We start from the raw sequence: 22634 nt of genomic DNA, 5'->3' as shown, positions 1-22634 counted from the left end.
TGCTGGCCATCTCCAGCAGGGGGCGCCCGTGCTTTTGGTAAGACATTTGGGAATCATTGACTGTATAAAAACAGGTCTAAATACAGTTAAAGCACTGAATTGTGTAATACTGTAATTTTCTGCAAAAAAATAGTGTATAAAACCAGGTATATTAAGTCTTATTTTGAATTTTAATAAAATATTTTATTAATTTCATTTCATTTTATAATGAAAAATAATTAGGTAATTACATAATTTTTGTATTACTTATTAATTTTAGCATTATACCAGTAACTACAACATAAAAAAATATAGAAAATCAAAGTGTAACACATTCATGGTTTTCATGCCAAAAAACAAAACAAAACGCTGACTAAACTTCAAATTAAATATGTAATTGTCCATACATTTTTCTCAAAAGAATGGTTGTTTAATGCAAGGAAGTTTTATAGAATTAAATATAACAGCAACAAAATTTCAAATATATTCTGTGCAAGCAGATTATGCAGAGAAAATTACGATAGTTAAAAAAAGCACTTTTCATCCAATAAATGAATATTAAGAATGCACAGTTGTGTGTGAGGTTAGCTTATACAGGTTGCCAAAAAAAACAAAGATTCATTCATAAACACAGGTCTTATTTTGTCTAATTTTACATGCTTCAGTCTGTGCTGTCTATTAACATTATGGTTATGTATGCCATTCCATATTAATGTCCGTTAAGTCAAAACCTGGTGGATCTGGGTATAACTACAGATGTACCTTAACTTAATCAACAAAGAGATCAAAAAGAGGTTCCTTTGCATAGTAGCGTAGCAGTCTAGAACAGTAGTATTTGGCAGCAAGACATTGCCATTTCTCCTAATCAGGGCCTGTATTTTGCACCTCAAAGGAATGACTTCCTCTGGATCAATCTCTTGCTGTGTCCAAGGATTCATTATTTAGACACCGATGTAGTTGCACAAACGGGCCAGAGTCCAGGTGGATGGGCCTCTCTGGACCAATGAAAAAGAGCATCTGTGTATTTGTGTTGCACAAACAGACATAGAGTAGCCCTTCAAGCGTTATGATGAGATTCGTGCATGTGCGAGTCAGTCCCAGTGCAGACTGAAGCCCTTAGAAAGCATGATGGCCTCCAGGTCACTGTCCTCTTCTTTCTCCCTCACTCGCTGCTCCTCCAGCAAGGCCACAAGTGCATCCCTCTGCTCCACCACATCCAACATCTCACTCAATATACGCCTCTCCTCCGCCAGCTCATCCTCCCCCTTCAGCTGGTCTGAGAGAGAGAAAGAGGTGCGGTGAAGTTACTATTAATTAAAGAACCACTATGAGAGAAAACCAAAATGGAGTAAGGGGAAGATGAACTATTAATATCCTCTGTGTGCTCTAACCGTCCACTGCCATGCGCTCTCTCAGTTCTTGCTGCAGTCGGCTCTGTCTGTCCTCCAGCTCCAGTTCACGTGCACTGTGGACAGACCACACAGATGAGAATAAAGAGATCAAACAATACCAGACCAAACTGAGAAGCTGGACAATTATGTGATTCCTGATGTAATCAGACAATGCCAGATCAGTCCGCACAGTTCAGATACTCGTCAAAGATTCAAAAACTGTTGAATACTCACAATATCATGAGCTCAGATTCATAGCGCACGAGAGCATTCTTCTCCTGCACCAGTTTAAACCATTGATGCATTAAGCTAGGATCATCTTTCTTTCCCATTCCTGGAAGTGAGAGAAGAGGAGCATGGGACACTGGAAACACTTACATACATATCCATTAATATGTCTAAACAGGGTCCAAATTATTACTATTTGGGTGCTAAAATGCAAGTAAAAATTGGCTTCGGCTTTGGTCCCTCAATATAAGAATGATAGCTTGAGAGATGAAATGAAAGGCATGCAAGTCAAATAAAAGACACAAATTATAAATACATATATGGGAATTGATTGATATATATATACTTTATTAATTAATTAATTTATTATAATATTAATAAAAAAAAATATTTTGGACCCTGCTTATAAACTACACTACTGTTCAAAAGTTGGGGGTCAGTAAGTTTTTGAACCTCTTGAGTCTCCAATGCTTATCAAGGCTTCATTTATTTAACAAATAAACACAATAAAAACTGTGAAATTTTAATACAGTAAAATGTAATTTTTTCATGTGATGCAAAGCTGAATTTTATTTTCAGCAGCCATAACTCATAATAATTTTCAATGTCACATGACCTTTCAGAAAATTTTCTAAATTGCTGATTCTTCTTATTATCAATGTTGAAAACTGCTTAATATTGTTATGGAAGATATTTGAAAGAATAGAACGTTTAAAAGAACAACATTTACTGTATTACTATTGTAACATTACAAATGCCTTTACTGTCACTTTTGATCAATTCAATGCATCATTTGCTGAAAATAAGTAAATAAAAAAAAGTGTCCTTAAACTTTTGAACAGTAGCGTTTTTATCAAAACATGCAAGCAGACAAAAACAGTGAACTGAAACACACTAGACAATAATACAAAAAAACATCTGCACGCACATAAATCATCACGCATGTAAATTCCCAGCAATTCCCAAATAAAACAGGATGTGACATTTTAGATATACTGACAGCCATGCAGATCAATGACGTGTCATGCCCATGCAACTCCATCGCGAAAGGTTACAGAACGAAATTTGACATTACAGGAGAGAATAACGTACTTAGCTGGTGAAGTGGAGGTTCTTGCACTACATAAAGAAAAAAGACTGTACAGACATAAACTGAATGATCGTGTTCTGTCCCTTTAGCTTTGGCTTCTTCCAGCAGGACAAAGGAAGAAAGAGGAAAAAGAGGAGAGAAGGGTAAAAGGATTTAGAAATGGTTATTAAAAAATCCACACTAGAGGTGTGAGACAGGAAGCTGGGGAGGTGTTACCTTCTGAGGAACAGCAAGGACAGTGAAAGACAGGCCTTCTACGAGGGGAACCTAGAAAGGGCTCTACTAAGACCGCAGAGAGGGGCAGAAAAAAAAGGAAGAGGAGGAATTCAGGAACGCAACAAAGCAAGGATGGGAAGAGTGGAGGAATATGAGGTGCGAAGCTAAAATAGGTCGAGTTGGATGTTCATGTCCAGGCAGTGGTCTAACTGTCTCAGAAACTAAACCACTGGAGAGTTTAACTGAAAGTAAAAGTTAAAATAGCTTCTTAAAATATACCACCTACTCCAACTAAAATCTATGCTTGTATTTCCAACAGTACTGCCATATACATCTCATCTCATACAGTCACACCCACCAGACGATACAAGCTAACTAATGCTATCACAAGCATCAAGATCCAATTTAGACACAAAGCTAACAGCAAGCAGACAGGACAGGGTCCACAGCACGAAAAAAGCCAGAAAGCCTGTTTTTAAACCACCATGTTAACATAAAGATCCTAAAACGGCTGTTTAATTTGTGTTAACACATTAACTAATGAGTCTGTAAGATGGTTAACATGTTTGTTAGTGTCATTAGCATGAGCGCTAAGTCAAATCGTCGTACATACCACCCAGATGTATGTCCAAAAGGTTAGATGTACTAGAGTCTCCCCAGAAGTCTATATCATGAGGAAGGACAAGTCATGAGGATTGTGACCATTAAAAGTCAAAGAAAACAGAATATCCTGCACTGCTCTGTCTCTGTGTTTAATGAAAATACGCTAATGCCGTGAACATTAAAATATGATAGGCAATAAGTTTTTGATAAATGTAAGACTTTGTAAATTAACATATAATGAATATGAACAATCAGGGATAATGATATTTCATAATACATCATATATATAGCAAAAATGGCTAAAATATTAAATAAAAAAAATGTAATAATTTAAAATAATATAAATATATATATATATATATATATATATATATATATATATATATATATATATATATAATTATAATAATTATATATAATTAAAATAGTATATATATATATTTATTTTTGTTTTTTTATATTATTATTATTACTATAATTGTTATTATTAATTATCAGATAAAAAATTATTAAGAACAGGACTGATCCCAATTTGCATGAAATGGCATTGAAAGTAATGTAAAATAATATAATAAAATGTATCAAATAAAATTAAATATTTTTAAGTTGCAAAATTATTGTAAAATTTAATTATTCCTTAGGCTCATCCGTTTGACAAGAAAGTGACAGGTGATTGACAGGTACCTGCTTCGCCTCGGAGTGCTTTCTCCACAGCAATGCCCTTCTCCTCCAGCTGCCTCTGCTTGACCTCCACCTGCTCCAACTGACGCTGAATTATCTGAGATGACATATACAAAAATAAATTGTTCAAGAGACACATAAGCAAGCATGCTTTAAAGACGTCACACACAGACCTGTGCCCTGTGCAGCCTCCGCAGCTCCTCCTGCTTGGCTTGTCTGCGTGCTGCTCTCTCCACTCGGCGTGTCAGCTTGGCGTTGAGTTCTTCCTCCGTTTCTGCTCTCTGAAACAGTGTGGTACAGAAACTTATGCTGGAAGGGTCCGGGAACACCACCCAAACACCTACCACCTCTGACGGACATTACGACACTGGGGTGGCCGCCTTGGTCGGCAGCTCTGGCAAAACAGTGCGTTTCTATTAAAGAACAAGATGCTGAGTGTTGCAGATTCAACCAACGGGATTAAAGACGAAGGGGCTCAACACGTGAAATAAAAAGTTGCTACCTTAACAGCATATGCCCTCTTGAATGCCAACGCATGAGGCACGTAAAGCGACTCGGGAGAGAGAGGCAGAAACTGAATTAATCTATAAATAATCCATTAATCTGTGTTTTCAGTACAACAACTAAACAATGCTAAACACAGCACAAACTCCATTACAAAATACACATCTACTAATCACAGGAAACGGTTTTCCAAGCTACTTTAAACATCACGATCTAAAATCTGTAAAAACAATTCATTGCCATATTTGATACCTCATCGCCTTCATGCACCTTCTCATACATTGTTTCTTTCAAAAGGTCTGACTTGATATCAGACAGTTCTTCCTTCAGCTGAGAGCATGTTTAGAATAAAGACAATTGCCACAAACTTTCAATAGGAAAACTCATGAAGCGTGAAATTATTCCATTACTCCAGCTATGAAGCTCTAAGGAGTCATGGATAAATGCTAGTCAGTGATTTGCGTGTTGTTGTATATAGAAAATATCTGAAGACTGAAGAGGGCCATTAGAAAATGTAAAGGACAAAAATCAATTCCAAATGTAAAATGAGTGGCAAAGATAAAAACAACAACGTCATTTTGTGAGAAATCAAACTTTCCTTGATTTTTTTTCAAAAATAAAAGAGTTCACTGAACTGTGAAATCATGGTCTTTCAGATAAAAATTATTTATTGGAACTAAGCTTCAAAAGCGACTCACTCTGAAGTCCTTGGAAAGTGAAAAGGCCAGTTATAAAAGTCTTAAAGACACAACAGCAAAAATGTACCATTTTATTCTAAAGGTAGTGAAATTTTCATTGTCTTATTTTTATTGTCTCAATAATGTGGCAATATATGAAGCACAGCTAACACAGAAGTCTCTTTCAAACCAAACAGATAAACTTTGTGAAATTTCCAGTTGCATTGATTTTTATTGAAATGGTTGTATTTTGCCCTTGAAAATATGCAGAATAATGTTAAATGTTGTGGCCTTAAGGCTCAGAGAAAGGAGACAAGGGTATTTTACTCTACCTGAGCTCTAAGAGGACATCTTTCTAGAAGAGCATGGCAGGACAAGTCTGTATCTTCAGAGAAACTTGGATTTTTTCGGAAACACAAGTCTGCAATGTAGAAAGAGAGTCTTAAAGTCATGTGCATATGGTATAGTTTATTTATAGATCCATCTATCCATCCATCTCACCTGAGGTTCTGTTGATTCCCGACACTTTCCGCTTGCTCTCGGCGTTGGTTGCAGCAGGTAAAGTTTTTGCCACCATCACAGCCTCCTTCCTCTTTTTGTCCTTCTTATACACCGAACAAACGGTCTTCCAGAGGGACTTGTGCTTTCCTGGCTCCTGCTGAGTCTCAGTCACTGCGTTCACGCTCTTCCTGCTTTTACGGGGTGAAAACAACGAGTTGCACTTTTTCTCTTTCTCCTCCACACACGTGTCTGCCCCCCACAACTTAATCTCTGACCTGCGAAGCCTGACCTCGGGTCCCCCTGCCAGCAGTGGGGCGACCATCCGGTCTGGAAGCGTCCTCCTGTGCTCCAGCCTACAGTTGTCCATCTGGCTGGCCATGTCCCCGGTTTCTGAGACACCGGATCTTTCCGGCAGTCTGGAAGCTTCTTCCTCCTCATCTCCACACAGGATCTCTATTTCATCCTGAGGAAGACTCCGAGCTTGATCGAGGTCGGGATTAAAGCTCCCCCGCTCTGGAACAGGAATAGCACAGGTCGATGAGAAGACCATAACCTCTCGGTCCAGTATCGGTTCAGAATGGTGAAGGGCGCGACACTGCTTGCCGACGAGAGGGGAGTGAGATGGGCTGTAGGGAGGAGTCGGAAGACCTGTGTCTGGATTTAAAATGCTTTCATTTCCAAATGAAGTGGAATTAATGTCCAAATCCTGCTTGTCCCCCATCACACAACCTTCTACAGTGATGCTTAGTCTGTGGATTACAGAACAACGGCCTATCGTCTCTTCTAAAGCAACACCTGCATCGCCTTCCATAGTGTGAGATGGTTCAGGCGGGGATGTACTTTGAGATTGCGTTTGTGAGCTGGAGTCGCAGTTTCTTGGCATTTGGTAGGCAGAATTTATATTGCACGACGGTATGTAGGCGACTGAGGTGTAAAAACTTTCTTTAACGTTAGATGTTTGGGCTGCCGTATGTTTGGGGTCGCATTCTCTAGGCAGCGGAGTCAGGCCTAAACTCTTCCTGATCTCGGCACTCTTCAGCCAGAACTCCTCTACTACCTCTAAACTCTTGACAGGTGGGTTCTCAGGGTTCGTCGATAGCTCAGATGTGGGAGTGGGGCCTGATTCTGGTGGTTTCAAAGAGGGTGGGGACTCTACAGGTGGCTGGTGCATTGAAATGGACTCTTCTTGTTCCTGTTGGTTGCATGGTTTGGACTCTCCGACTGAGCTGGTGTCTACATCTGTGTCATCACTGTGTCCTTCAAACGACTCTGCTTATTTAAAGAATGAAGGGATAAAGAAAAAAGTTTAATGAATATTTGAAAGAATTTCTAGATTAGTTTTAGAATCTTCTGAACAAAATTGTTTTATGGGGAAGCACTGCAGCCTTTCAGGTCATTTTTTTTTTCAAATAGTTTCTATTATAAGTGTGCATCTACCTATTGCTACTGGTATGACCATAATGTGGTACATTTCACATTACTTGTACCATGTGCATCATTTTTGTGAACATTTTTTCCTGTGCATAATTTTTTACTGTCTAGTATCTAGTATAGTATAGTATAGTATCTTTAAAAGTATGTGCTAACCATTGTTTTTTGTTATTTCTGTTGTGGCAAACTACAAAGCCTCACCCCTTAGTGAAATCTTACTGGTTCAGAATCTTACACATAGCAAATATGTTAGGATTGGTAGTGATTGTTTGCATTGTGCAGCATTATTGCTTTCTGTGTGGGCAGAAAAATTACAATATGAAAACATGTCATGCTGTGCCTGGTTAGGACACGGTTCAAGTTAGATACCAATTTGCAAAATATATAAAACAGGCAAACTAAAACAACTGCAAAATATTTCTATAGCATAACCAAAAACAAAAAATGTCAACTGCAAAATATACGAACATAAAAAATGCACCATTTATCATGCAAATGAAATAACTGGCAAACAAATCTTTTAGGTTAAAATAATGCAACTAAGGCTAATGAAGGCCATCGATTGTCTTCAGAGGCGGTACTACCTTTAACAAACTCCGCCTCCTCTTCCTCAAGCCACACCCCTGAGAGCCGTTCCCTCTGCCAAGGGCAGTACTCACCCTCTACATATCAACACATCCCATAATACACACACATACAGTGGTGAATACACAACAATAAACATACAAACAAGCATGACAACATTCACCTTGCACACAAACAAACATACTGTGGAACTAAAACACAAAAATAGATAAAGACAGACATCAAATTGAACACTACCTCATCTTAAGATGATTTTTCTGAAATAAACATGCTATATAGTCAAAAACAATGTCAGGCAAGATTACTCAGCACATTTTATTAGAGTCATTTCTAAAGAAATTGAATAGAAACAAACACCCACCATCACTAGAATCTCCCTCGTCTTGACTTTCTTCTGAAACTCCTCCTCCTTCTTCTTCCTCTTCCTCTTCCTCCTCATCCTCCTCTTCGGCATCCTCTTCCTCTTGATTTTCCAGGTTCTCTCCTCCTTCTTCCTCCTTTAGCTCCTTCCCCAGGTCTAACTCTCTCTCTCCATTGGTCCTGATGTTCAACTCCTCCTCCTTCTTCCAGGCAAGCTCCTCCTCCTCAAGTTCTGACTCAGAGCTACTGAAGATCCCAAAAAGAGACCGATTTAGCCAGGTAAAACATGCCAGTAAATATTAGTAGCATAACAGGAGTATGTTTGGATACCTGGACTGCTCCTCTGTGTTCTTCTCCTGCACGCTGGTGCTGAGGTTGTGCAGTGCAAGCGTCTCCTCTGGGACCTCCTGCAGTGGGCTGTCCTGTTGCTTTGGACAGGGTTTGTAGTTCTCCAGCTCAATGCGTTCAGGGGTACCACACAATCTCTTGGCCTGGCTGGATACCATATCTGGGTGGGCGATGAAGGAACAGCTGTCTGGTGGGGTGGCTGTGCCCACTGACCCTAGAGAGGACAAAGATGTGGAAGCTGAAGATGGAGCAGGGGGAGCCTGAAGAGACAGAAACACACACAAGTCTGCATTACACATCAATAAAAGCAACAATACTTGTTTTAATCGAAGAAATAGATATTACAACTTTTTTATGATTTCCTTTCCATTTTTATTTTATATAATGGTAAACTAAATTATAAAAAAATATTTTATATTTCATGTTTGAATGCAGAATAAACAAATTATAGAGTTATATATATATATATATATATACATATATATATATATATATATATATATATATATATATATATATACATACATATATATATATATATATATATATATATATATATATATATATACACATATATATATATATATATATATATATATATATATAATAAAAATGTAATAAATATATTACAAACTATGGTGCATGTTATACTATAAAAAAAAAACTTCCTATTTTTACATAATATTATTAGACATTTTGACATATATAGTCATTATACTGATAATGCGTGTGTACTGTAAAACAACAAAAAATGTAAATGTTATATTTATCTAAAAATGGGCACATAGAGGATCTAAAAGAAGTATAGTGGTGATATTGATGAGAGATGAGGTTACCTGAGTAGGTCGAGGGGTCACAGGTGGGGCCGGTCTCTTTCTCTGAGCCATTCTGAAGCTGAAGTGGTGCTTACAGAAAAACTTCCCTGTACAAACCAAAAGAAAGGATAAGACGTGAAGGAGCGGTACAATAAAAAAAGTAGCTGATGCAGGGAGTTGATTTCTTATTTATACCGTAGTTTAAAGTCTGTCTGAATGCCACCACTTTATGTAAACTTGAAGTATTCGAATCATGTGATCTGTACGACCCTATAACTTGGAACTTTTTGGTGTTTTGATTTCTATTTTAAAAAAAAATTTAAAAGGCATTTTGCTGAGGGCCTTTAATTTGTGTGTGTGCACCCTACTGTCATTGTCGCACAACAATAAAAGCCCTGTCCCAACAGACACATATTTCAGACCTTATGACTGTGCATTGGTAACAAAAGAGCAGTTTGTTTTGCCGAAAACAGTCGCCTACAGGAACACAGAACAACAGGGCATTTTTTTTACACACTGTATTGCCCATCTTGTGACAACAAGCTAAAAAGCTTAACACCTATTGTTTTTGATATGAGCATAAAATCTTAAAAACCCTAAATACTGTAAATGTATGAAACACACACCATGTAGCTGGTCGTAAGCGTAGTTGGACAAGCGTAAAGTGGTGCTGCAGTGGTCACACTGGAAGCAGCTCCTGTGGAAGAACTTTCCCTCCGCGCTCAGCCTTTCCATGACATAAACACGACGGCCACAGAAATAACACACATCGCTGCCGCCCATATTCACAGGAAACTCCTTTTGAGACCCCTACAGGTGAGAAGCCAAGGGTCAAGACTCAAAATAAAGATGCTTAACATGGGCAATTACAGCAGTCAGGACAGAACTGGGGTAACAGTGTGCGTTCAAAAATGTTTTTAATTAGTATTAGTTATTAGAATTACTGTGTTATTTATTTTTTATTATTTAATATTTCATTCATATATTGCATTCTTTTTTTTTTTCATTTGAATAGAAAATAATATTAATATGCCAAATAAAATATGAATGACATAATGGAATGTTCCAAACAAAGTCACCGATTTAACCACATGCCATAAACATATGTTTGATCATTTCAATAAATTACATTTGATTGCAGCACTTCCATGGAATAATTACTTTGGTTGTGATGAATCTAACAATGGCGTAAAGCATTGAGCCTTCTTAGAGAAACTGGATTACAGCAGGAATTTGTTAAAATTAGTAAAAATAACACTAAACAAATGTCAGCGCTGGGTTACAGACCTCATACACACACAGTAATAAAGGCACTTAAAGGGACACAATGACATATACATTGTTAAGGAAGATCTGACACAGAACTACAGGTGAACTCTTACCAACTCCCTCCTCATGGGAGCTTGATCCTGCTGACTCTGAATCTGATTGGCTATCTGCTGAGCCAATGAGCTCACTCCGCCCGTATACATCTGAATGTAGCTCTACAAATCAAAAGATGAGCACGGAAATCAAGCAGGAATGCAAAATGCTTCTGAGATGAAAACCATCACAAAGACAAAAGAAATATTGTATAAATATACGTATGAGAGCACAAAGGTGTGGAGATGACAGATTGGTCTTAAAAAAATAGAGAAAGGCAACAAAAATGAATACTATCAAGATAACCATAACAACAGCTATATTATTGGTAAGATGTTTTTTGATTGAAAACTGTCTGTAAATGTTTTCATCGTCAACTGGGGGAAAAAAATCATTCTAAAAGTGATTTTGACAGTAAAAGTGAATCTCTCTCTCCATCCATCCATCCATAAATCAATAGAAATAAACATGTCAGTCAAAGGCAAAGTCAGTAAGAAGCATAGAGGATTAGATAGAGATAATAAATGATCCTGTCTGAGATTCTTCCGTTAAGACCCTCAGAAAATGTCCCATGGCCTCCAGTCCCTGATAGGCTGTTGAGCCCCAGTTCACACACATAGCTCCTTCATTACTTAAAACAGAACCAGAGTGTAACACTATCACAAATAAAACTTAAAACTCCATCTTCTATCCCCAATTTTTTTGAGTGACTATTAAAACAGATTCACAAGATGAAGCATTATATCCTTTCTCCAGCTTGTGTTTTTTTTTAAGAAAGCAAACAAATAAAAATTGTGTTGCACCTCATCAGGACATAGTGTAGCTTAACTTGTAAACAAACATATGCATGTACAAGCAAACACACCTTTTTACATGTAAAAGCACATATGCATCGCATAAATACTCACACACCTGTCGGCGTGTTGCAGTGGCTGAGGCTGACAGGGAGTTCTCCTCAAATTTAGCCAGCAGTTGCATCGCCATGGACCGAACCTTGCTGTGACCCTCCCCGACCTTTGGTTCTGAACCAGGAGTTAATTCTGAAGTCTTGTTTTCTTTGGTATCATGAGGAACGTCCTCCTATATCAGGAAAATATCAAAGAGAATCAACATAAACTTTATGCTTAATAGATGAAGATGAGATGTGTCAAAACAACTCACCTCCTCTGACTGGCCAGTCTGGCTTGTTCTCCTTCTCTTTCCAACACTATCTGTTTCCTTCTCTTTCTTATCCTGAAAAACAGCACATCTTAATATATGGGTAACGGCTGATAAAAGACTGTTGTGTAATTGTGAGTGTGTGTGGACCTTGGGATTGCGTTTGCGGGACAGACTCTGTCCCAGTTTGCTGAGCAGTGAGATGGGTGACCTGGTGCTAGAGAACAGTACAGCTTTCTCTTCTGAGCTCAGGTTTCCTGGTCAGAGAGAGAGAAAAAGTGAGTATATAAATAAACATAAAAGGTCAGAAATATTACAAAAATAAAATAAACAAATAATGCCCTATTCCTGACCACCAGCTGGTGCTGTGTCTTTGAGGAGCTCATAGAGTTGACTGAGGTACATGACCATGCTAAGAGAGTCGCTCTCTTCCAGCGTGCTCATCTCCTTGCCGGTCATTATAGGACAAATACCAAATTCCTGCTCCGCCATGTCCAAACCCAGCTGACCATTGAGCTCCGCCTCACTCTCCTCCAGAGACGCAAAATCACTGCAAGAAACAAAGACGCTAGTGTCAGAGTCACACATTCAGAAAACCTCAATGCAATAAAACAATCAACCCACACTTTTAGTTACTAAATTTCCTTTTGAAGGACTGAAAGATTTTCACTTTTTAGCTTGAGGCCATCAATATAAAAGTATCTATAGAGGACTGGGAGAGTTACATTAGTATATAAACATTTATTTAATGAGTTAACAAATATATACTACATAGATAAATAATCAAATATGTCAACAAATACACAAGTCTGATGGAAAATGTAATTTACATGTAATTGATTTTATTTATTGACAGCTATACACTGTCAGTAAATAACTATAAATGTCATATTTTTACTGACACGTGATCTATTTATTTATATTTTCAGTAAATATTTATTAATATAGCACTCTTAAAACCTCTACTCCGACAGAAAATGTAATTTATATGCAATTTATTTATTGACAAATGTCCACATTTTTATTTTTTATAGTGTGAAGAAATAAATAACCACATGTCAATAAATAAATAATAAAATAATAAAATATGTATTTATATTATGATGTAATTAAATATATTAAATATATTATTTATAAATACATTTAATAATTGTTTTATTTTTTACCAAATATACATATTTAAATGGCCCCTTCTGGGAAGCAGACCAAAAATATTTGTGCCACAGTTTCAACAAATATATTTTTCGTCCAATAAAATGCTGGCAATAGAAAGCAGCAACTCATAGTTTTACCAATCTGTGAAATAAACCAGTTTACCAGTCCAGATCTTTTACCACATGGCCACAACCCTTGTTCTTACCCAGAGTAAAGAGTGTGAACTCACATGAGGTCAGGTCTGAATCTGTGAATCAGAGCGCACAGGGCCAGGCCGCTCCTCCAGGAAGTTGTGAAGTCCATCACACACACGTTCATGTAACCGAGTGTTTGCTCCTGACACCAGCTCAGCAGCTTACTGTAACGAGCGACTGACTCTACACACACAGACAGCATGTTAGATTGTGTATGAATGTATATGTGGGAGACAGTATATATGAGGTTACACATACCTTGGCGTGTAAGTCTTGGGTGTGGAGAGCTGACTGCGTCAAGGCTCAGAATTGGCCCCTCACCTGTGTCTATGAGATGACACACCTGTACACATATGTTCAACATCATCATGATCACCATCACTGATTGTGACTTGACCAGAACTGAAAGTTTCTAACCTGAGCAGCGCCGATGAGTTGCATATTGATGTTGGGATAGCGGCTAGCTGGATCCATGCTGTACTGGCTGTGGTTTTTACTGACGTTTTCTGGAGTTGTCTGAGGAAGCAACCGATACACACTCTCTCTGAGACGGGGAAGAAACAGAGGGGGTGTAAGAACAGAATCCTATATTGTCAAAACTGTTCATAAATCTGCCTTGACTTTATCCAGAATCTGACCTCTCAGCCAGAACCTGTGAAGGGGTGTTGCCCTGACCCCAGCTGCGAACCATCCAGGCCGTGTCCATGGCTCCCAGGAAGCCCCGAGCAATTCCTGTTCCCATTGGCCAGAACGGCTATAGGAAAAAGAGCTGAGTAAATATACTTAAATGCTTAAAATGAGGAAAAACAGAGCAAACAACTCAGGAAAATATCGCAGATGTTTTCAGAATGTTATTATATTATTAGTTATTTTATTACAATAACTAGTTTTAATGACTAATTTTTTTTTTTTTTTTTGATAAAACTTGCCAAAATTAGTTATGAAATGTATTATTGGGTGCCAAATATACATTTATATTCTTTAAAACAAGGGATACCAAAAACTTGATCATTATGATATTATGGTCAAAATAATTGCAAATTAAAATTCTGTAAATTTTTTTTTGGTATTTTTCATTTTTATATAATAAATAAAATAAAATGCTGCATGCGAATTTAGGCATCAAAACATTACAATATACATCACTATGTATGACAAACATGGATATTAATTTTTGAGATTTAGCAAAAAAAAAAATTATATGGATACTCATTTTGGAACTCAAATTAAAATGTAATAAAATAATAAATAAAAAAATATGCTGAAAAAAAATTATGCATTTTATATACATTTATTTATTAAATTATGAATGTTTTTGTTGATTGTTAGGTAGTGCAAATATAGTCTAAATGTGAAATGTAATGTTTTTATTATCTTTATAATTAAAAAATTTATACAGTATAAATATTTATATATAAAAAACTAACAATCATTTATATTTTATAATAACAAATATATACAGTATATATATATATATATTAGGGGTGTAACGGTTCACAAAATTCACGGTTCGGTTCGATACGATACACTGATGTCACGGTTCGGTTCGATACGTTTTAGATACAGCAAAATGTAAAAACATCTCAACTTTTCAGAATGCCGCAAGCGCACCGCGGGTCATGTGACAAGAACCAACCAATCAGCTTCATCCTTTCCCGTAACAAGGTTGAGAGCTCAGCCAAGATGAAGGAACAGCTGATCATAGTTGTATATGGATTGCAATTTTGAAATAAATTTAGTAGCAGAGCTACTGCAAGCGATTTTTAGAGCTGCAAATCCATTTATCCTTCGCTGAAATTTCCGCGTCTCATGGAGAGAGCACGTCATTGTTGCTTAGCAAAGACAGACGCCTCATGAGCGCTTCTGCCCGAGCGCTTTGGAAAGGAGGAGAAAGACGTGCTTAGCGTTTTCCACGCGTTTTTAGGAGCGATATGTGAACGGCCCCTAAGGCGCTCGCTCACTCAGCACGCGCTGAAGGCTCGTTGCAAAATGTCTAATGCATTTAACAGACCAGAAATATAAGATCCTAAAATAACCAACAGGTCTGGTGTTTGGGTTGGATTCCCTGTAAGCTATAGTGTCTAAATGCTGCAGGGATAGTTTGCTGCATGCATGTTTCTCCTTTTTTTCGTCTTTTCCCAGATAGTACTGACGCATATATCCCAGATATTCCCGCTGGTGTTTTTTTTTTTTTTTTTTTTTTTTTTTTATTCCCGCTGGTGTACCCTGTCATGTTGCAGATGCGACATACCGTTGTTTTTTTATCCACCACTCTCTTGCCATCACCATTATAGCTTAAAGGGAATCCAAAGTGCACCCAAACACCAGACCTGTTGGTTATTGGGGGATCTTCTCATTTCTAGTCTGTTAAACGCATTGGCTATTTTGCAACGAGCCTTCAGCGCGTACTGAGTGAGCGAGCGCCTGCTGAGTAGCCTAACATAAACATATAAGATGGTGTTTTTTTCTTCTTCGGGAGTGTCAGGGGCGTTGCCTGTTACGTTGTTTGGGTTATTGGGCTACCTTGTTGAACGCATATCATTATATTTCTATCTCTCTCTTTTTTTTTTTTTTTTTCAAATATAATTAATTACTCCAACGAACCGTTCGGTATACATAATGCGTACCGCGTACCGAACCGAAAGCGTCGTACCGAACGGTTCAATACGAATACGCGTATCGTTACACCCCTAATATATATATATATATATATATATATATATATATAAAGAATAACATTTATTTTTATATATATATATATATATATATATATATATATATATATATATATATATATATATATATATATATATATATATATATATATACACACACACACACAGATTAGGATACCGAAATTTTGTGCTTTCCTACCAAAAGCAAGCCTTAATATCCTATGCAATATTTCTACTCAGATTAATTTATCTTGTTTTAAGGTAATTTGGACTTTCTCCAGGAATTAAGGCAAAGAAACATATTAATAGTAGCATTTTTTAAGTGATCTCTGCTCTCTCACCTCTAGTAAACTATCCCCCACCAGAGCGACCAGCAGAGGGTGTCCCCTGCGCTGACGCACCATCGCTGCGTTCTCAGAGGCGTACATGCAGGTAAAGTCAAACATGGCCACATCTGGCTCCCCATAGTGGTTGATGGCAAAGTCCAGCGTAGGGAGCTGATGGTTAGTAGAGAAATCAGCCGCTTCACGGGCGTATGATAGCAGTGCATTCTGGTCCACATTATCCCTGGACAGCAGCATCTCAGTGTCAGCATAATCCTGCAAAAAAATACACAAACGAAAAATCACTCAAAAAAGTAATGTGTGTGAAACGCGGATTTACGCACACAACATTAGACTCACGCGCAGAATGACTCCTTTCTCCAGAAGACTTTGTTTTTTGGCGGTCATTACAAAGTAATGAGTGTCGTCTTTGTAATATACTATATTCTCCAGATCAATTCCTGCACAGAAACGATGTTGACTGAAACTCATTATTGTTTACATAATCTTAAACACATGATAACCCATTCATATTTGAGAAGACAAAAGACATGCTTAATTATACAAACATTTATATTAGTTGTTTAAAATACATTTGAGTGCAATACATAAGTTTTTGTATCTTTATAATGTAGTGATGTTTTAGTTACAATGAAATAATTGAGTACCGGTAGCCTGCCGAAGGTCCTGGAAAAACCTCTGGTTGAAGATGAAGGCAACACCGCTGATCTCCTCCACTTTAGCCTCGGCGGTGGTGTTGCGATTGATGAAGTTCGCCGTGACGGCAATGGCCAGTTTCCCCCGAAACTCCTTCCTGCGAAACCCTAACAGACCCAGACAAATAAAACCCTCATAAAGAGGCTTTGAAACCCAGAAAATGAATTGGTGACGTCCAAAACAGAGTAAAATTAGAATAGAGGAACTGTCTGTAACAGATGACTGTGAAGCACGTGATATGCCTCTTGCCACCGCTAGACACTTTTCAAGCATCTGATGTTCCTCAGTTTATGATGACATTGCACAAAATGATATTTTTACTTTTTATTATATTTTGACAGCACTGTCACGATAACAAGAGACACTAAATATATAAAATAGCTTTTCATTTTAGTGTTACACTATGCATTCCCTAATATATTCCTATTTCTGGATGCCGATATCTGGCTAATAAATCACAAATCCATTATATATTATCTCATTAGGTATGTTTTCATGATCTATTTTCTCTAGTCTGTACAACATCTTTTACATTTCTATGCAAGTTAAAAAAGAAGGATTTATTTTAGCCCATGCCACTAATAACCACAATATAAGTGGCGTCATTTCCTATCGCCAAACAAATTAGAGAACAAACTGTGTGCAACAATGTATGTGTGAGAGAGAGAGATAAAAAGGGAACACCATTGAAAATGAGCAGGGTACTGGGGAACTAAAGTTATGAAATGCTGTGAAACCAGGAAGACATATTAACCACGGACTGAAGCGTTGGTTGCATTTCTGATTGGATCATCTGTTTTCACAACAGGCCTGAGACCGGGGTGTTTCGCAGATACCTGGTAAGGTGTTTCTTCTACCATCTGCCCCAATAACCACATCAAACTCCAGCTGACTGACTGGATGAGAGCTGGGGTGGACCTCTGCTCGCCAACCGACACCTGAACGGGACAAATGTGAAAATCAATCAAAAACAACTATTGTTTTGTAGTCAGCAGTTAAAATTAGGGTGAAAGTGCATTCAATTATGTTCTTACGTTTCTCTTGGTTCTCTGGAGGTTCCACTAGATGTTTGAACTCCACATTCACATGAACCTCAACGCCCAGTAACAAGGCCACCTTTAAAAGCATCAGCTGCAACTGACGAATACCTGCACAGACATAGATGTTGATCAAATCAAATTAACATGAAAATGGGATTTAAATGCTCTTAATCAATATTAAATGCCATTCAAAACGATTTTACTCTTTTTACCGTTTCAATGTTAACGGGTAAAACAGAATAAATAATGAGAAGAAAAGGTAGGGAAATAGTATGAATAGACTAGAAATCAACACAATCAGAGCCAATATATGATCATATTAAATGCGTTCAAAAAGCACTTTAGTAATTGTCTTATTTACAAAATAATATTAATAATAATAATAAACTAAGCATCCTAATAATATATGATTGAACTTGATAAATTGCATAATAGATTATTAAATAGTTTTCAAATTAATTTTATATTTGTAGACTTTTTAATGGTAAAACTCACAAAAATTATGACATGAATAAACTAAAATAATTAAATGATGGAAAGTGCCATGTCTTTAGTCTAAATACAGCAAATTAATAATAAATTATTTTAAATACTACAAGTATTTAGGCAACACACCATGATGAAATATACTATATATATATATATATATATATATATATATATATATATATATATATATATATATATATATATATATATATATATAAATCTACTTATTAAATACTTAATGCTTTTTTTATTAAATAGTAAATAAAGTAAATTGTAGATGGAAAAAAAATCACCAATACTGATTGGTTAAAACAATTATTGGGGGAAAAAGTAGGTTGGGCCTTTTATTCACTGGGAATTGATAGTGAAAATGATTTTGAAAAGTGGGAATTAATCAATAGCCTCCTGATTGTCCTGGTCACCTGATGTCACCTGGAAAGGATGTTGTTTCAGAGGTGGAGCAATCTTTATTTCTCTGGAATAATTTGCACTGAGAAACTATTTGCAATAAAACCACAAATGTGTATTCAACTGACTTCACAGTTTAAGTTCACATTAACTCACTGATATGGTCTATGGCTCCAGCACAGAACTTCCCGTAGAACTTTTTGGCCCCCAAACCACGGAGGTCTTGGATGGTGAATGGCCAAAGGTGAAGAACATTGTTCCGTGAGAAAGTATCTCGCTTTTCCACCAGAACCACCCTGGCACCCAGAAACCGCAGCTCTATAGCTGTCCGCAATCCACACGGACCTGCACCTATGATCAGACACTGAACACAAAACAAAACCTGCATGTGAAACAGATGTCAGAACACTAGTGAAGAAAACTCCCTTTTGCAATGAACTGCGGGTGACTCTTTGTACCGTGGTGCTGGTGCAAGCATGGCCTCTCATGTATTCTCTCTGGCTGGCTCTTTTATCCAGTTTGGCCCATAGTGCTTTGGCCTTCCAGTAGTGCAGTCTGCTCCTCAGAGTGTGGTAGAACTGCGGCTGACCACCGGGATGCAGCTTCAGCTCTTCACACAGCTCCTGGAAGGCCCTGAGGGTCTCCCTGCATGTGACGGCTTGAACAAAGACATCGAATAGGGCGTGCACATGACCCGTCTTAGACTGTCCGTCCCACATATCTGCTCCTTGAATGACCCCGATGACCCACACAGGAGTCAGCTCACCTCCAGAAGGCACCAGACAGTGGACATCTGAGGAAGGGAAATTATTTCTGGTGACTGCAGGCTGATTTTGGACACATGGGGAAGAGATGAACATGGAATAGGGAACAGAAAAGCAATCCGCATAGACAGGCTGTGTTGCAGATTTTCGGGTGAAGTCAGCAAAATTGCTGTCACATTATTATTCCTCACTATCACATTCCACTTATACACACGTCTTTCCTTAACTCCTCAACTTGATGGGTCACTGCTAATATAACAGATTTTTATAAAAGCCATTTTATTAACACTTGAAATTAAATTAATTGAATTGCCACCTTGGCGCTGCTCATTTACCCACATAGCATTCATACAAATCATTAAAAGTGCAATAAATCATTTGTGATATTTAGTATAATAAATGATTAGTAATATTTAGTGTACTATATTAATAAATAAACTATATTGTTGTAATTAGTGAATATATTACAGGTTCAGAGTGAAAAATTAGTTGATACTTGGACGTTTTGAGATCATCTTTAGTGTACCCCCCTCCAATTAATGTAATTGATAATACAAAATCAAATATTTTTGAGTAAATAAAAAAATAAAGAAATAAAAGTTTAATTTCACCAATTTTGTAAATCGCATTACCTTATATTGTATCATCTGAATGTATGTTTATCTGTATTATATCAAGCAAAGATAAATATAGATACTATGTGTGTATGTTTGTGTGTGTGTGTGTACACAGGTACAGACAGGTAACAAACAGGTAAACAAAACGTGTTTGCAGTAGTCTGTGGCTCCTGCACTGACTCCACTGATCATTCTGATTGGCTGTTGAGTAAAAGGGGCGGAGATTAAAGTGCTCCATAGAGTCAGCAATAAACACCAAACAGTAAAGCACTTCATTACGCACATTACAAAATATTACAGCAACTGCACTGACTCAATTCATTACTCAGCCGTGCAATTCAGTCCAGATGAAAAGTTTGACCTCTAAGCGCCCACATGAGAATGAGTCATTATATGAACTCGCAGATGATGCCTGATTTGATATCTCATGATTATACGCAATAATAAGGAGACTATTTAAGCATGATTTTGGTGTTCAAATCCTTTTAATGGCAGATTTCTTCACCCTCTTGCACCTACTTGTATTTTAAATTAAAGACAGAATAATCTGTGCACATCTGTGTGTTGTCTTTAAGAAAGAATATGATACAGCAAGTGTGCTTAGATTTTATTAAATGCACTAAAGCACATACTGATATAGTGTCTAAATAAATGGAGACAGGGTCAGTCTGGTATTAAATCTTGGGAATGCTACCCATTGGGAGAAAGTGGGGGATTACGGGTGAGACAAAGTGACTGTCAAACTAATCTTTCTTTTATCTTGATGAAATGAAAAGTCTGTCAAAAAAAACTGAATGGTAACCAGGAGCTGTCAAGTTCCCAAAATAACATATACACCATAAAATGATTAAAAAAAATTATATTTCAGGTATATTCTAATCTTCCTCACAACTCGTTTCCCACATCAGGATATGTCACAGCAGCTTTGACATCAATGATGCAAAAAAGTTTTTATAATTATATGTTCTTGTTAAAAAAAAAAAAAACTTCACTTAAATTTCAGTCTGATTCTTACGTAAAGCTATTTTTGGACTTTGGATGACAAACAAGTCATATGGACCACTTTCATAGTATTATTTTTCATTTTTGTTAGTTTGACTGACAGTGGTCACCATTCACTGGCATTGTACAGAAAAGAACAGCATGAACATTCACCTAAACATCTCATTTTGTGCTCTGTGGAAGAATTTTTTTTGAAGGTGATTAAATGATGAAAGAATTGTAATTTCAGATTGATCTATTACTTTAAACAAAGAAAACATGTATGCTCACAAGCGGTTCATGGAAACTGTGCATTCAGTAAGTAGAAGAAGAACAAGAAGTTACTCTCAAAACGAAATCTCCCGATTTATCGGAGGTCATTGACACATGATTCTCATGTCAACCGTAAATGGAGGGCAAAACTCTGAAGTATCATCATAAAAATAATTGATCTGTATCAAAATCCATATATTCCCATCTCTCTCCTCTCAAATGTCTCGGTGATTGACTTTTGTGCAGTTTGATAGCAGAGGATTACAGAACGCAAGGCAAGTGCTGCAGAAAGAGGATCGATCAGATTTTCCTCTAGTCAGCCATTCAGTCATTGATTACACTGTGAAACTACTGTATATAGGCGTTTACACATATTCATGAAACTATACAGTCATTCATTAAGTATACAGAGTCAAAGTGTTTCCATGAAAGCATACACTGAGAATGACAACCCAACAGCTGCTTTTTCAGCTCTTTCCACATACTATCGAGCATCTGAACTAATATAGGTTTCTTCAGATCCTGTCAACATTGCAGCACTGGTCTGACACATGCAAACACACACACAAATACATTCAATGCAAGTGAGATTTACCGTGCTGCTTCTCTGCGGCGTGCACATGCTGCAGACATGCTTTCCTTCCTCTTCTCTCGCGCTGTTTTTCTCTGGCAATTCCCAAGTGGATTTAGAGCTGTTGGTGCCACATTTAACTCGGGTATCATATACACAGCTGCAGTGCAGGAATAAGCTCCACCGCTTCACAGACACACACACTCTGTCCTCTTTCTCTCTCCATCTCTCTGAAGCCAAGGTCAGAGGAAGGAGCTACCAGGCACATGCTGACTCCTCCTCTACACAACCGCTTTTCAAACAGGCAACAACCACAAAGGATTGTCTTTCAGGACACGCACTCTATACTGTACACCCTATAGATGATTCGCATATTGTAGGCGGTGCATGTTAATCACACAGATTCATTATTCAGTATTGTGGCGGAGCTGTTGGTGGCTGGTGGAGGAGTGTTATAGAAAAAAGCCCTAAATCTAATCTGATTTACCCCGGGACGGA

The 22634-nt window shown here is 37.4% G+C and overlaps 1 protein-coding gene across 10 annotated transcripts; it reads right to left on the bottom strand.

Moving 5' to 3' along the window:
* Positions 1-169: 169 nt before the first annotated feature.
* On the bottom strand, positions 170-22445 carry LOC127976741 (protein-methionine sulfoxide oxidase mical3b). 10 transcript variants are annotated; one of them, XM_052581403.1, is made up of 30 exons: positions 22161-22435; positions 19389-19723; positions 19087-19294; positions 18028-18141; positions 17830-17931; positions 16945-17100; positions 16637-16737; positions 16295-16552; positions 13917-14032; positions 13696-13822; positions 13537-13621; positions 13314-13461; positions 12283-12479; positions 12080-12186; positions 11933-12004; positions 11684-11851; positions 10792-10893; positions 10036-10219; positions 9431-9516; positions 8577-8854; positions 8248-8492; positions 7886-7963; positions 5871-7139; positions 5702-5790; positions 4362-4469; positions 4192-4285; positions 3518-3568; positions 1605-1704; positions 1371-1444; positions 170-1255 (listed from the first exon to the last, which is right to left on the bottom strand). In XM_052581403.1, exons 2-30 carry the CDS (start codon positions 19647-19649, stop codon positions 1071-1073), a joined length of 5163 nt encoding a protein of 1720 aa, XP_052437363.1. In that variant the 5' UTR covers positions 19650-19723; positions 22161-22435; the 3' UTR covers positions 170-1070. The 10 variants fall into 10 exon arrangements, with proteins under 10 accessions (XP_052437363.1, XP_052437343.1, XP_052437386.1 ...); XM_052581426.1 differs by having other exon boundaries at positions 299-1255; positions 5871-6058; positions 6146-7142; positions 13314-13621; positions 22161-22441; XM_052581394.1 differs by having other exon boundaries at positions 301-1255; positions 5871-7142; positions 22161-22436.
* Between the last annotated feature and the right edge of the window lie 189 nt (positions 22446-22634).

Source organism: Carassius gibelio, chromosome A4 (assembly GCF_023724105.1).
Source record: "Carassius gibelio isolate Cgi1373 ecotype wild population from Czech Republic chromosome A4, carGib1.2-hapl.c, whole genome shotgun sequence".
NCBI classification, from domain to species: domain Eukaryota; kingdom Metazoa; phylum Chordata; class Actinopteri; order Cypriniformes; family Cyprinidae; genus Carassius; species Carassius gibelio.
The sequence above is the reverse complement of the archived record's forward strand: the minus strand, read 5'-3'. Positions and strand labels throughout refer to the sequence as shown.

Coding starts and splice junctions, on each gene's coding strand:
- LOC127976741 (XM_052581366.1), bottom strand. CDS start 19,649: ATGTGGGACGGACAGTCTAAGACGGGTCATGTGCACGCCCTATTCGAT. Junction 17,101..17,829: donor TAGAAGAAACACCTTACCAG/GTATCTGCGAAA, acceptor TGGGTCTGTTAG/GGTTTCGCAGGAAGGAGTTT. Junction 14,033..16,294: donor TGGGGGATAGTTTACTAGAG/GTGAGAGAGCAG, acceptor TTTTTCCTATAG/CCGTTCTGGCCAATGGGAAC.